A 14599-nucleotide genomic window follows, 5' to 3' on the forward strand; every position below is an offset into this window, starting at 1 on the left:
CTTTTCCCATTTTTATGATCTCTTTGGGATATATCCCTGGAAGTTCTGGGTGTGCACACTTTTATAGTCCTTTGGGTATAGTTCCAAATTGCTCTCCAAAATGGTAGGATCAGTTTACAACTTCACCAACAGTGCATTAGTGTTCATATTTTCCCACATCTTCTCCAGTATTTATCATTTCCTGTTTTGTCATGTTGGCCAATTGGTAAGTGTGATGTGGTATATCAGAGTTGTTTTGATTTGCATTTCTCTAATCAATAGGATTTAGAGCATTTTTTCATATTACTAGATGTGGTTTTAATTTCTTCGTCTGAGAACTGCCTGTTCATATCCTTTGACCATTTAGATAATACAAATATTTTTACTCCCTTTTTAAGGGGGAAGAAATTGATACTTCAAGAGGTAAAGTGACTTGCTCCTATTTCTACAGCTAGTAAGTGTCTGGAGCATTTTTCAAACCTATATCCCTTTTGTTAAGGCCAAAGCTCTGTCTCATACGCTATTCGCTGCTGTTTGCTAATACTCAACTCCGCTGCCATTTGCTAATACTTCTCACCCTCTTTTGTAAATTTAGTCATAGGCTCTAGAGATGGAAGGCATCCTGGAAATTACCTAGTTTAACTCCATAATAATACAGATGAGGACATGGGATCAAGCTTTAGGGACTCATGGAAGAGCTGGGACCAAAAGATCAGAAAAGTAGAGGGCATTGTAATTCAGAGAATGACAGTGTCCTTCAATTTCCACTGATTACTTACTGAATTAGCTGACAATTTATTGTTGCTTGTTTGGGTCTTATTTCTCTAATAGAGTTATAACTCATTTTAGGAAAACCTAGGAGGCAAAAACCAGATTTACACAAAAGGTAATTTAGGAAATTGATTAAAAACAATTGATGTGAAATGTATATGGTAGGAATGATTTTTTTGGCTTATCAAAGTTCCAGTTGTAGCATATATAGAAACATAAGTTTCCTTTATGCATTAAATATGACTTGCATATGAAAAATCATGTTAGATATCCCAAGACCATTGCATTTCCATTGTCTGGAATGTACTTTGTCATCAGTTTGCCTTTCAGATTCCTTCTCTTCCTTCAGGACTTAGTTCAGGAACCTTGTTCTCTGTGAAACATTCCCTGACTAGATACGATCCTCCTCTATCCCCATTATCCACCCTTCTGCCTAGAATTATCTCTTCTTAAATTTTCCTAGAACATTTTGTCTCATTCTCTAGCATGTGTTATATACTTTTCTATGTATATACTGTATACTTCTCCCCACTAGAACATACGCATGTTAAAGACATCGACTTTAGCATTTAGTATCTTTGTATTTCTCATCTAGCATGGTGTCTTGCAAATGGCAGGTGCTACGTAAATGTTTATTGAATTGAATTGAATTTATTGACCTCATGGAAAAGTGTGCCACATAGCCATTTGCTTGATCAGAGTCCAGAGTCCAAGGGATCTGTTTCAGCCACAGTCTTTAGTATTTTAAAGCTATCCTAGGCTCATGTGTATACACGACAGGTCAAGTTTCCCCCAGATATGATGCTTTCATTTATTTTAGTCCTTTTTCTGAGTTTAATTCTTCTCTTTTTCTAATCCTTTTTTAGCATGAAAATATGTTTAGGTAAGGGCCTGCTTATAGCACTATTTGTTGAATATATTTGCTCCCAACATTGAATTGAAGAATTTCAATAATGCACACAATTGGACCCTTTTGCATCTTTATTATTACCAGTGGTACATTACCATAGCTTAGGCTCTTCTTCTCTTGGCTGATGGATAAATTGCATGCACCCATTCTTCTTCCCCTTACGTTGAACTTGAAATATGCAGATCTAACATTTATTGTTATATCATTAAGTCTATGTGTGCAGAGCTCATTCTGGTGCTCTGGAGAACTACAAAGAAAGTAGAAGGCCAGAAGTTCGTTGAACTTTATTCAGAGTACAAATAGACTGGAAAGACCCCTGGAACACTTGATTGAACTATTTGACTTTACAACTCATTTATTTGTGTTTTAGAGGGAGGAGACCTTAATTTTTTACTATCAGTTTTTGATCAAAAGATATGAGTCTTTGATTAAATAAAGGTATCTTATGGCACACTTCTTTAATACTTAATTCTGAAGATTTGTGGCATATTGCAACTCCTTGGTCCATAAAAATTTATTACCTTGTGGTCATCTTTGTAGTGATGAGCCTCTGCAGATGTAGATAAGAATGGTTCTTGTACAAAAGATGTAGAATCTATTGCCAAGTCTGAATTTTCTAGGACTTGCCTGAGTTTGAACTCCACTGACAGAATTATTGAGAACCCATACTGAAGCACTGGAAGAGGACTTAGTGGAGAAGATGACATAAAGAGCTTCCTCACTACCATTTTTCCCCCATCTCTCCTTGTGCTTTAGGAAATGGATAGATGGATGGATGGATGGATGGATGGATGGATGGATGGATGGATGTGGGGTAACTTTGTCCACACAGAATGTAGCCATGCTGCAGAAGATCGTTTACCTCAAGCTTTAGTTTTATAACAGTTGATTTTAGGTTGTTGCTTTTTTCATTTAAAAAATATTTATGAGGCACATATGTAAAAGGCTTTGTGCAGGACAAAATGTCTAAGACATAGTACTTTCTCTCCAGATCATTGTCAGCTTATCAGTAGAGATTTGATGCAAAAGATATCTAATAGGCTCTTATTATGTACAAGCTGTCTGTTTATACATTGGGGATAGAAAGGCAGTAATCAAAGAATCCATGTCCTCAAGGAGATTACAGTTTACTAGGAGGACATACATGTATATAGTTGTCATTCCTAGGCAGTTTGAGGAGGGAGAGAGGGAACCTAACAGCTGAGGGGGTGGAGATCAGGAGTGAGGGGAGACTATATTCTAGGCATGAGGGACGAATGGTGCAAAAGCACAGAGATGGCAGTAGGGAGCAAAAAGTAGGACAGTTTGCCTAAAAGGGAGAGTGTATGAAAGGATAGTAATTTAGAATATCTAAAAGGGTAAGTTGAGGCCAGATTGTGGAGGGATTCAAATGCTAGGCTGAGGAGTTTTTATTTTATCCTAGGGCAATAGGGAACCACTGATGATTTTTTAACTTTATTTTATCAGAATTATGCCTTAGGAAGATAGTTTTAGCAGCTCTGTGGAAGATATTTTAGAGAAGGGAGGTAATGGAAGCAGAGATGTCAGTTGGCAGTTTATTGAAATAGTCTAGGTTGAGCTGTAACAATGGTCTAAACCAGGTCTGCACAATTTGCAGCCTGTGCTGCTTATAACAAGCCAAAAGATTTCCTCTATGTACAAAGGGTGTTTTCCTCTACATCTTTTGCGGACAGCCCAAAATTCTTTGGCTCAGCCTGCAGGCCTCAAGTTGTGCAGGCTTAGCTTAAACCAAGATGGTGGTGGCTGTTAAAGAGGAAAGGGACAGGAAAGATGGTGTAGAGCTTGAATTGAGAAAACTTTTCATTTGATTGAATATATAAGATGAGGGAGAGAGAAGAGTCAAGAATGACTTCAGGTTTGTGAACTTGGATGGTATCCTTAATAGAAATAGGGAAATTTAGAAGAAGACAAGATTTAGGGTGACAGATGAGTTCCATTTTGGACCTGTTGGGCTTGAGATATGCCTAAGGCATATCTAGATAATCTGTCACATTTTATGAAATATGAGACCAGAGTTCAGGAGAGAAATTATTGTGGGATATATAGATTTGAGAGTCATCTTGAAGTGATGATAATTGAAACCCATTGGAGCTAATGATATCACCAAAGGAAAATAATATTGAGAAACAAGAAAAGAGGGTCTGGAGCAGAGGGTTGGGTGGGAGGGGGACAGACATGCTTGGGTGTCTGTAATGTGTCTATAGCTATACAAGGGTCAAAGAGAGTGAAGAATAAGAAAAGCTAATTAGATTTAGCAGATAAGAAATCTCATCTGGGCACAAATGTCTACAATACAAGGCAATATGGTTAAGTGTTTTATTGGCAGTACAAGATAAGGCCATCTCAAATAAAATAATAAATGTGACTTGCTTTGTAAGTCATAAAGCATTATATAAATGTCATCTCTCTCCATCTGTAGAAATCCTGTCTAGTTTAGGTATCAGCTTGTAGGCCTGGTAATAGAAGGGACCTCAGTTAAATGACTTACCTTAAGGTAACACAGGTAGTAAGCAATAAGAGGTGAGATTCGAGCCCAGGAAATCTGACTCCAGATCCAATGCTCATTCCACTGTTCCATGCAGTTTTCTCCATAGCTGCTAGATTGAAGTGTTACTTCCTACCTCAAAGCTCTCATTACATATTTTTGTACCTCTCCCATGCATTTACTATAAGCTAGTTTCTGTTCTGTTTGTTCACCTTTCTTATTTTCCCAGTTAGACACAGAATTCACTGAAATTAAGGACCACATCTTACTTATCTTTGTATCCAGCTCATTAGCTGGTAGAATACATTACACACACTGTAGTAATCATTTGATAAAATTTGTGCATGTTGAATTTTTAAGAATGTAAAGGAGAGAAGAATAAATTCCAACTAATTCAGGAAAAGCATTGTATAGGTGGTGACATTTAGCTTGGACCACAGTAAGGCTTTGCTAGGTGATGGCATGACTGCAGTGGGAAAGAATGAGGAGAGTAAGATTTATATAGATGGATAGATGGGCTAAGGGATTCCATTTGGCCATAATTATTTAAATTCAGATCTTGACTCTGAGGATCTGTATCCACTAAGCCTCAGTATTTTTCTGAGTGAGAAGTAGATAACTTAATTATATGTACAGAGGCAAGAGTGAGATTAGTTTGTTACCAGTTCAACAGGAGATTTTCTTGGTTGGAATCAGATTTTTTCCTGTGAAATAATGGGAGATGTAATAGGAGAGGGTAGAGTTGGACCAGATTGTAGAAGGCATAAACTAAAGCCAGAGGAGTTTGGACCTTATTTTCCTCAGTAGATTTCTATTAAAGATTTCTAACAGAAGAATGATATGTTACCATAATTACCATAATCTGGCAATTATGTCCAATTTGGGTCATATGAGTGGTAAATTATATAAATGAGGCAGTGTGCCCTAGTGCAGAGGTGTCAGAAATGTGGCCCACAACACTCCTGAGTGTGGCATGAACCAAATTAAAATGTAATTGGCAAATGTTCAACAGAATAAATAAAAATACAATAAAACATAGATAATGTTAAATTATAAAACTAAATCAATGTGCAGGGATTCTTACACATGGTTTAGCGACCCTTCTTTCTACTTGAGTTTGACACCACTGTGCTAGTCAGTAGAGAGCCAGCTTCAGAGCCAGGAAGGCTGACTTCTGGCTATGGTTTAAGGGGTTGTCTCTGAAAGATCCATGCACATGTTACTTAACCTCTCAGTGCTTTAGGTAATCATCTAAGACTATCCTCTTTATTCAGATGAAATCCTGAGTCTAGTCTATTCCTAAGTAATAAACTCTACTGATTTGATACTTTTTGCTTTAGGTTGTTTGAAAAAAAATCCATTTTGCGGTGGACTAATTTAAGAGTGTCTGTGTGTGTGTGTGTTGGGAGAGAGTGACTAGAGATTTCTACATTTTTGTACCAATTTATTTAAGTTTAGTATCTTTATGCAGTTCAGGTTTTGACTTGGTGAAAAACATTTTTATGTCCTTGTTTCTCAGCATTTACAGATTTTTTATTTTATTTTTTTCTTTTTGGAAACTTAAGTTGAGAAAATGTCATCTGCAAGTATCCCTGATCTGGAGAGTATGTACACAAAAACATTTTGAATTGTCTATAAACACTTCGGCCTATGTATCTAATCAACAAATCTGTCTTCAGAACAGAAAATGTTACCCTTTACACCCTTTACTCCACAGCCTATTAGCAGAGAAAGTCTAAGTTGTAGTTGAGTCCGCCATCATTTCAGTATTGTTGCCTCTTCCTCTAAGACAGTCGTTTGGTTTCCAGAGATCTCTCTCCTCATTCAAAATTAAGTACATTTTAAGCTTCAGGAAAAGGTGCATATTATGGGACTAAGTGATTTTGACAAGCAAATAAAATCTTACTTCACAGTATGGTTCATTACTCTCATATCAGTACAAAGTAAAGTGTCTGATGGCCTAAAAATTTATGAGGAGCTAAACTTTATCCTTCATTGTCTCTAGTGATCATTACTTGTGTGATGTGACATGGGTGAATGCTGAAAGGATTTCTCTTCAGTGGCTCAGAAGGATTCAGAATTATTCAGTCATGGATATTTGTGACTTTGAGAAAGATAATGGAAGATGGAACTGTGCAGTGGTAAGATAGAATGTCGATACTTCTTGAAAGTGAAACTTGAATGACAAATTAAGTGCAGAGAGTATATTAGGAACCATAAATCAGCAAACCATTTTGAAGGTGTACTTCAAAAAAACCAACCATGTGATAGGGCAGTGGATTAATTACTTTTATTTTTGTATCACCTGAAACTTGGTAGTTTTCAACTTTTGTTATTTTTAGTTTTATTACTTGAATTTATGAAGACCACACTTGGGACAGGTGATTAACATCTCACAAAGACAGAATCTTATAGACTTTAGAAATAAAGATCAAAAACAAAGGCAATAACTGCAAATAGAGGATAGTGTTTTAAACAGAAAAATACATGAAATGAATATTAGCTGAATCTCTAACAGTCTTAGATTAATGATCAGTTTTAAATATCTTTAAAGTATATTTTTAAGTAAAAAAGGTCATTAGGAGTTGAATAAAACTGGTAACTATTAGGCTTCACCGTATAGAATTATGTGGAATAGTTTAGTTATAATCCTACATAAATTCGGTATCAGTGGACCCTAATCGTTTAGTTCAGTCCCGTGATCCTCAAAGATGTTCAAGGCCAGATTGATTGTTTAGCTGTGTTCTCCCTCAAGATGGCCCATGGACAACAGTGATGGGAAGGGATTGTGAGGAAATGTGATTATATTCTGCTGTGCTTGAAATTTCACTGAGCTGTAGGGATGTGAAGATGGTTAAAGGCTGCTCTCACATTCTTCTCCATATTTACCATTGATAAGAATTCATTGGAAACACCTCCATTATCACTTATGGACTTATTGTTAGTCTTCCCTTTTATACCACTACCCCTGGGAGTTGGAGAGTGGAGAGTCTTCCAGTAATGAGCGAAGTAACTCCTCACTACAAAAAGAGTTTAGATATCCTTGGTCAAGATCAGGAGTAGAGAAATTATGCTCCTTCTTCCCCATCTGTTTTTGTACACCAGAGAACTAAGATTGGTTTTTACATTTTTAAATAAAATTTCATTGTATTTAAAAATGTAAAATACTATTCTTAGCTCAATAGGCACTCCATTTGGATTTGGCCCTTTCAGTAGCTTGCTTACCCCTGATCTATATAGATAGATAGATAGATAGATAGATAGATAGATAGATAGATAGATAGATAGATAGATATTGAGAAGCTCTTGGCATAAACAGTGTATCAGTGGAAGTATTTTTCGATTTTTTTTTTGTACTCATATTCTTGTTCATCTCAGAGGAATACTTTGAACCTGTATATTAACCATAGACTAACATTTATTGTTTCTTTTTTTCTGAAGTCTTTTTTTATGAATAGTATTTTTTCTCAATTATATGTAAAAACAAGTTTTAATATTCATTTTTTAAAATTTTGAGTTCCAAATTTTCTTCCTCCTTTTTCCTCCCTTCCTGAGACAGTAAGCAGTATGATATACGTTATACATGTGCAGTCGTTCAAAACGTATTTCCATATTAGTCATATTGTATATTTTCTCACCAGTCTTAAAAAAATAACATTTTCTGTTTTCCTCCCCAGGATAAACAGAAGATTGAAATGAGTTCTACTGGTTGGGTTGGAAGAGTAAGTATTTAAAATTTATGGAGTTCTTAAACATGTGGATTAGATATTTAAAATGGTTTCATCTTTAGGCATTTGAAAGCAGAACTCTTCAAATTCAAGAAATATTTATTAAATATTTTCTATGGACAGGACTTTTTCCTAGGTGTTGGGGATATAAAGATGGTTACTTTATAGTCTGAGAAGAGAGAATGGGAGAGAGGAAGATTAGGCAAGACATATCCCCATGTAACCATAATAATAAGGGAGAGTATGATAAGTTCCAAGAAGAGACCTCGGCAAAGTATCATGAGAAATTTGACTAGAAAGAGGTAACACTTAGCATGATGGGGAAATGAATCTTGGAAAGCTTAATGAAGTAGCATTTAAGTTGGACTTTTGAAGTAAGAAAGGGACTTCAGCAGATGAAAATAGGAATGAGGAGGCCATTCAACATATAGGAGATAGAATGAGTATTGCACAGAGATAGAACAGGATAGGATGAGAAAGGAGGTAGAGCATAATACCATCTATCTGGACCATAAAGTATATGAAGAAGGTCAAGTTGAGATAAGGCTTGGAAGGCATTTTAATGCTACATTGTGATCTTAATATATGAGAAGTGTGTATTTATATTTTATTTGAGAGATGGGAAGGAACCATGAAAAGGTTATTTAAAAAAAGCGATATGATGACAGTAGTATATTAGAAAGATTACTTGGGCAATGATGTAATGGATTGGAAAAGTTATATAGTGATGGCAGAAAGAACAGAATGGAAGCTATTACAATAACTTGATGAAAGAACAGAAGATTTGAACAAGGATTCTTGTAATGGGATGATTGGGGGACAGAAGCAGAATTTGGCATTGATAGTGGGTGGAGGTAAAAGAGCAAAGTGTCTAAAGATCTGAGTCCTCATGATTAAGAATTCATATTAGTAAATAAAGAAGAGGCTGTTTTAGGAGTTAACCAGAGTTAAGGATTAATATGGTGTGAATTTTGGAATGTAAAGAGGTCAAGAGAATTCAGGAGTGGAGAGGAGAGCATTGTTGACATATTTGAGTAAAAGATTGTGAGTGGGTAGAGGGGCCAGAACAAGGTTGATAGTTTAAGAGAATAGAAATCTAGAGACCAAACTTCACGTAAGAAGAGTTAGGGAAATGGGAAAGGTAGAAGTACAGAATACTGTGTTCAGATATAGAATTTCAGACTTCTGGAAGTCTCTGGTCCAGATATTCACAGATCTGTAGTTTGGAAGTTGAATACTTTTGAGTGATGTTCTAAGATGTGACCACTGTAGTTAATGGCTTAAAGGAGTATGGATAAGGTTGTAGACATTGAATTCAAAGAGTAGGTATTAGAAGGATTAGCAACTTGACTCTTGGAAAAACTCAGGATAATGGCATGAGAAAGTGTGATGAGAATAATACTATAAGCTAGGTGCCAAAATCCAAAAGGTAGGTGAGGAGAGTGTCAGTAAATATCAGTGATAAGGATTGGGAGAGGGTGGAATGAACTTTAGAGAAAAGGCTGTCTTAGCCTTGAAGAGCAGTGGAAGAAGTAGCATCAGTGAACAAGGAGTAAGCCAACTCTTTCCTAAGGGTTTATGGAGCAGAGATGAGGATTAGAGAGAAATTGATGAAGTCTTCATGGCAAAAGAAGGTTTCATATAATCTAAGGAGCTGCAAGAAAAATTAGGATTCCCTTATGTTTGTTATTAATGTATACATTTTATTTCTGAATCTGAAGGTATTGTGAATATAGATGAATTTTGGGGTAGTATTTAACATACTAAGTTTAAAAAAGGAAGAGGGAGCATGTGGGGGGAAAATGGAAAAAAAGATTGTTGGAAAGGTTAGAAATAAGACATGTAGAACCAAAAATAATAAAATTATAGAATCTTCTAGTTACCCATGCTCAAAAAAGCTGTGTCATCCCCAACTTTTCACTCTTTCTCCCCATTTCCAATCTGTTGGCAAATTTTGGCAATTTTACCTTCGTAACATATCTTATATGCGCCCCCCCACCCGCTTCTCTCCTCTGACACTAGTGTAAACCCTCATCACCTCATGCCTGGATTTTTGCAGTAATCTTTTGGGCTGTTCTCCCTGCCTCAAGTCTCTCTCCTCTCCAGTCTATTCAGCTGTAAGATTGAGCTTCCACAGGTCTGACCATGTCACTTGCCTATTCAGTTAACACACTGGCTCCTTATTGCTTCCAAGATCAAATATAAAATCCACTGTATGGCTTTTAAAGCTCTTCATAACCTACCCTCCTCCTTCTTACATCCCACTTCCCTCCCATGTATTCTGGATCCAGTGACACTGATCCCTTTGCTATTCCTCTACCAAGATACTCCACATCCTGACTCTGGGCATTTTCACTGTCTGTCTCTCATACCTGAAATTATCTCTCTCCTGGCTTCCCTGGTATCCTTCATATCCCAGCTAAAATCCTACCTTCTTAAGAAGCCTTTCCAAATTCCTCATAATTTTAGTGCCTTCTCTCTGAATTTGTTGGTACGTAGTCGTTTGCATGTAGTCTTCACCTTTAGCCTGAGCTCCTTGACAGCAGAGGCTGGTTTGTTTGCCCTCCTGTCCCAGCACTTGGCATTGTGCCTGGCACATAGTAGGCACTTAATAAATGTTTATGGATTTGACTTGATTTTCAGTTGAAAAGGACATCAGTGATTGTATATTCCCAGTTGTTATAGGATCAGGAACTCCCCCAGTATCTTAATTACCAGTTGGATCATCCAGCTTCTTCTAGAAGACCTCCATTGGTGGGTACTCATTACTTCAGGACATAGCCCATTCCACTTTTGAGCAGCTTTGATTATTGGAGAATATTTCTTTTTCAAAATTTGATTCTCTACAATCTCCATCCTTTGTTTCTAGTCCTGCCATCTAAGGCCAAGGAAAATAAGTTTTAAGTCTTTGTCTACTGTTACGACACTTGTGTAAGTACTTGGAGACAGTGATCATATATCCTTTACTCTTTTTCTTTCTTTTTCTCCAGGCTAACTATTCTAAATTCCTTCAAATGATTATCATGTGACATAGCTTCATATCCCCCTCCCATCTGAGTCATCTTTCTTTGGATGGACTCCATCATGTCAATACTTTTCTTAAATTGTGGCAGCTGCAACTAAATGCAATACTCTAAGTGATCTGATCAGGACAGAGTAGACCAGGATCTACTTCCATCATTCTGGACCCTTTGCTTCAATAAACACAGCCATAGAACTGGCTTGGGTGGTTTCGTTTGTTTGTTTTTGATGTGTGGTTTCACATAACACTGTTGACTTACTGACCTTGATGTTCACTAAAATCTTCAGATCTTTTCCTTCCACATCATACACTTTTACAGTTGTTTGTTTCCCCCACACACAAATACAGGCATTTTCATTTATCCCTATGCAATTTCAGTCATTTTAGATTGAGCCTTTTGTTTTAACCCATTGAAAACTTTTTAGACCACAGGTCAAATATTCAAAATGAACAACCACTAACTATCCTTCCTAGCTTTATGTCAGTTTCACTTTTTATGAACATGTCATCAGTGTTTTCATCTAAGTCGCTAATGAGAATGTTCCGTAAGACTAAGTACATATTCCTAGTCTACTCACCTGAAGACTTTTCTCCATTTTGAAATTGATCCATTAGTCACTATTCTCTGGGTCCAGTCTTTCAGCCAGTTCAAAATCAACTTAACTGTGCTCTCCTTCAGCCCACATTTCTCTGTCTTGTCCATTAGCATTTCTTAGCAGCTTATAAAAATGAAATGCCTTGCTGAAATGCTGAAATACTACTTGAAAACATTAACCTCTTCTTCCAGTCTAGTAATTCCATCAGTGGTAAAGAAGCAACCGTATAGGCAGAACAGAAGGAATTCTCAAATATAGGGAGCTGGCAACTCATTTCAAGTTAGATGTTTCAGTGACAGAACATTTACCCATCCACTGTCAGCACTGAAGGTCAGTTGTCCAAGGAAGTCTAATTCTGTCTAACAGAAAGTAGTAACATGTCTACCCTACTCCCTGCAATACCTGCTGGTACACATGGGAATGCATCTTTGAAAGAAATAATGATCATTATTTGGTTTCATATTTTACTAAGCACTTAGAAACATTCTAGGAAAGCATATAGATTTTTTCCCCCACATTTTTCTCATTGCCACTGCATTACACAAGTTCTTGAAAAGGAACTGCATTGTGACAGCTATGGAGTAGAAAGAAAGATCCACCATACTGTTTTCCATGGTAAACAAATGACTTCATGTGTTTTTCTCTTTTTTTTTCTTTTCTTGCAATCATTTACTTATGTCAGTTTTAAGAAAAAAAAATGTTATCTGGATGGATTCACATTTTTTTTTATTCAAAGGGTGATGCCACTCCTAATTTGGGGAAATCCTGACTCGCTCTCTTGGGGGAATTGGCCTCTGTGAAACCTAAAGCATTTAAAATTCCTCCAGGCACTGATTGGACAGAGGGGAGAGGTTTGCCAACATGAAAAGTGGTTTCCTCCATGGCAAGAGACATGCTACACTTCCTCACGACTCCTTGAAAAAAATATGTTTTTTCCTCTCTGTATTTAACCAGACAGATGCCACTTTTCACACATTTCTACTAGGCACAACTCCATCCAGGGGAAACAGGGAAATGTATTAAAAAGATAAGGCTGTGAACACAGGTCTAGAGAGGGGAATGTGTTTCAGAGTTCCATAATGAGAACACCGAGTGTACTGCACATTCCAGCTTGCTCCAGAAATGAATTCACTTTGAATCATTCAATAGAAGAGGAAAGCATTTTTGTTCTTTCCCTCAAATCAGGAGGAATTGCAAGATGAAACATCAAAGATGAAATAAATCATCAGTTTAAAAAGTGGGTCATCTCCTACCTGCTGTCAAATGCTTCATGGAAATCAAAGTCTTAAAGATGACATTTTCTTTCCTAGCTTGATGGGAAGCCTGCTTCAATTTAATTAATGTGCTATTCTACTTCCCAGTTTTTGTTGTAGGAATATGGGAATTTTCCTTCTATAGAACTGTGATTTCTATTATTAAATATAGTTAGAAAACGAAAAGACCTTAACGTGAAAATGGCAGACGTAAGAATTTATATACTTTAAAATTTCGAATTTGCAATGCACAGCACCCTATGCCTCACTGTATCTGATCCAAAGTAAGATCGAAGAATTCACATTTTGCTTTTTCATTAAGAAAACAGTGCTTAGAATGATAGGAAAACTGTCCGCTCAGTCTCCTCTCTCACTTTTCGTTCTGCCAGAAGGCGCCAACACCAAACATCACCAACCTGAAGATTCTACCTTCTTTAATTAAAGGAATAGGCAAGAGTGTTTTAGCTCTATTTGTAAGACACACAGTTGTGACAATAGGGCAGTCCTTGTTGAAAATGAAAAGAGAATGTGTGTTGTTTACTTAAAGTCAGCAGTAATAGAATTAGCCTTGTGAAGGAAAATAGTTCTCTCAATTTTCATTTGGCATCTATGTCAGTACCATTTAATAGTAAACATTGTAGTATTTACTAAACAGGTACTGGGGTGGACTTAGAATCAAAGGGGCATAGATTTTGAGCTCAGAAAGACCTCTTAGATCACCTAGTTCAGTCTGATTATTCTCCAGCCAAAGAAACTGAGATTAAGTGACTAGCCCAAGGCTCTATTATTATTTAACCTTTTTTCTTAAATTTCTTTTTTTAGTTTAGACCTTCGGAGCCTCACTTTACATCAGACGGTAATAACTTCTACAGAATTATCAGCAATAAGGATGGCTATAAACACATTTGTCATTTTAATGTTAACACAAAAGTGAGTATTCTTTACTAATGTTTCTGACTTGCAATTTCTCGGGGCTAGAATAAGATCTTATGCAAAAAGGAAATTGATAGTTGCATAATCATATGATCAATTTGATGAATGTATACAAATAAGACAGTTTTGTTTTTCTTCAGGAGGGACATAGGATATAGTTACTTGAATTGTCTGTGTAATTGATTCAGTTCTCAATTTTAATTAGTATACACCCTTTAATTAATGGCTTTTTAAACCCTTCCTCAGGAAGAAACATTTATTACTGAAGGACAGTGGGAAGTAATTCAGATAGAAGCTCTCACCAATGAATATCTGTAAGTATTCTATTAATAATTTATATGTAGAACTTATTGGCATAATAATAGTGGTTAAGGAAGTAATAGAGTAGAAAGAGTTGTATTTGCAGTCTAGGGCTTGGGTTCACAATCCCCTTCTGTCGTTTACCCTCCCTGTGACTGTGGGAAAACTCAGTTTCTTTATGGGAGATCAAAGATTTAGAGTCTGGAGGGACCTAGGAGACTATCAAATCCAACTTTCTCATTTAACAGATGAGGAATCTGAAGTACAGAGAAGTTAATAATACCTCTTTCCCAGGTAGGTAGTAGCTGATGAAGTATTTCAGTTCAGAAGGGTTCCTGGTCTAGCGTTCTCTCTTCTGCACTACCTAGCTGCCTGACAACTGTTGAACTCAGTGGCCAGTAAGAAACCTTCCAACTCTAAACCTATGATGCTGATTTAGTTTTTGTGTAGAAGTAGGCAGAATCTTCCTATCAATAAGTGGTAGTCCATTTGGAATGTGTTCAGTACTTTTTTTTTTCTTTTAACATATGGTAGGTAGCCTGATTTTCATATGTTTAGAAGACATGATATTATGCCTCTATTTAATTCCACCTCTTGCCTC

At 36.6% G+C, this 14599-nt stretch overlaps 1 protein-coding gene across 5 annotated transcripts in view; it reads left to right on the plus strand.

Annotated features, from left to right (window-relative positions):
- DPP4 (dipeptidyl peptidase 4) overlaps positions 1-14599 on the plus strand; it is a 296755-nt gene that overhangs the window by 49754 nt on the left and 232402 nt on the right. For all 5 annotated transcript variants that reach the window (XR_013483048.1, XM_021004926.2, XM_078146997.1 and 2 more), the window contains exons 11-14: positions 6172-6307; positions 7844-7888; positions 13588-13695; positions 13945-14012. Coding sequence is in view for 4 of the 5 variants with exons in the window: in XM_021004926.2 (XP_020860585.1) it covers positions 6172-6307; positions 7844-7888; positions 13588-13695; positions 13945-14012 (357 nt within the window). In the remaining variant the exon portion in view is untranslated. The remainder of the gene's footprint in view (positions 1-6171; positions 6308-7843; positions 7889-13587; positions 13696-13944; positions 14013-14599) is intronic.

This window comes from Phascolarctos cinereus, unplaced genomic scaffold (genome assembly GCF_003287225.1).
Source record: "Phascolarctos cinereus isolate Bilbo 61053 unplaced genomic scaffold, phaCin_HiC Scaffold_726;HRSCAF=1367, whole genome shotgun sequence".
Lineage (NCBI taxonomy): Eukaryota > Metazoa > Chordata > Mammalia > Diprotodontia > Phascolarctidae > Phascolarctos > Phascolarctos cinereus.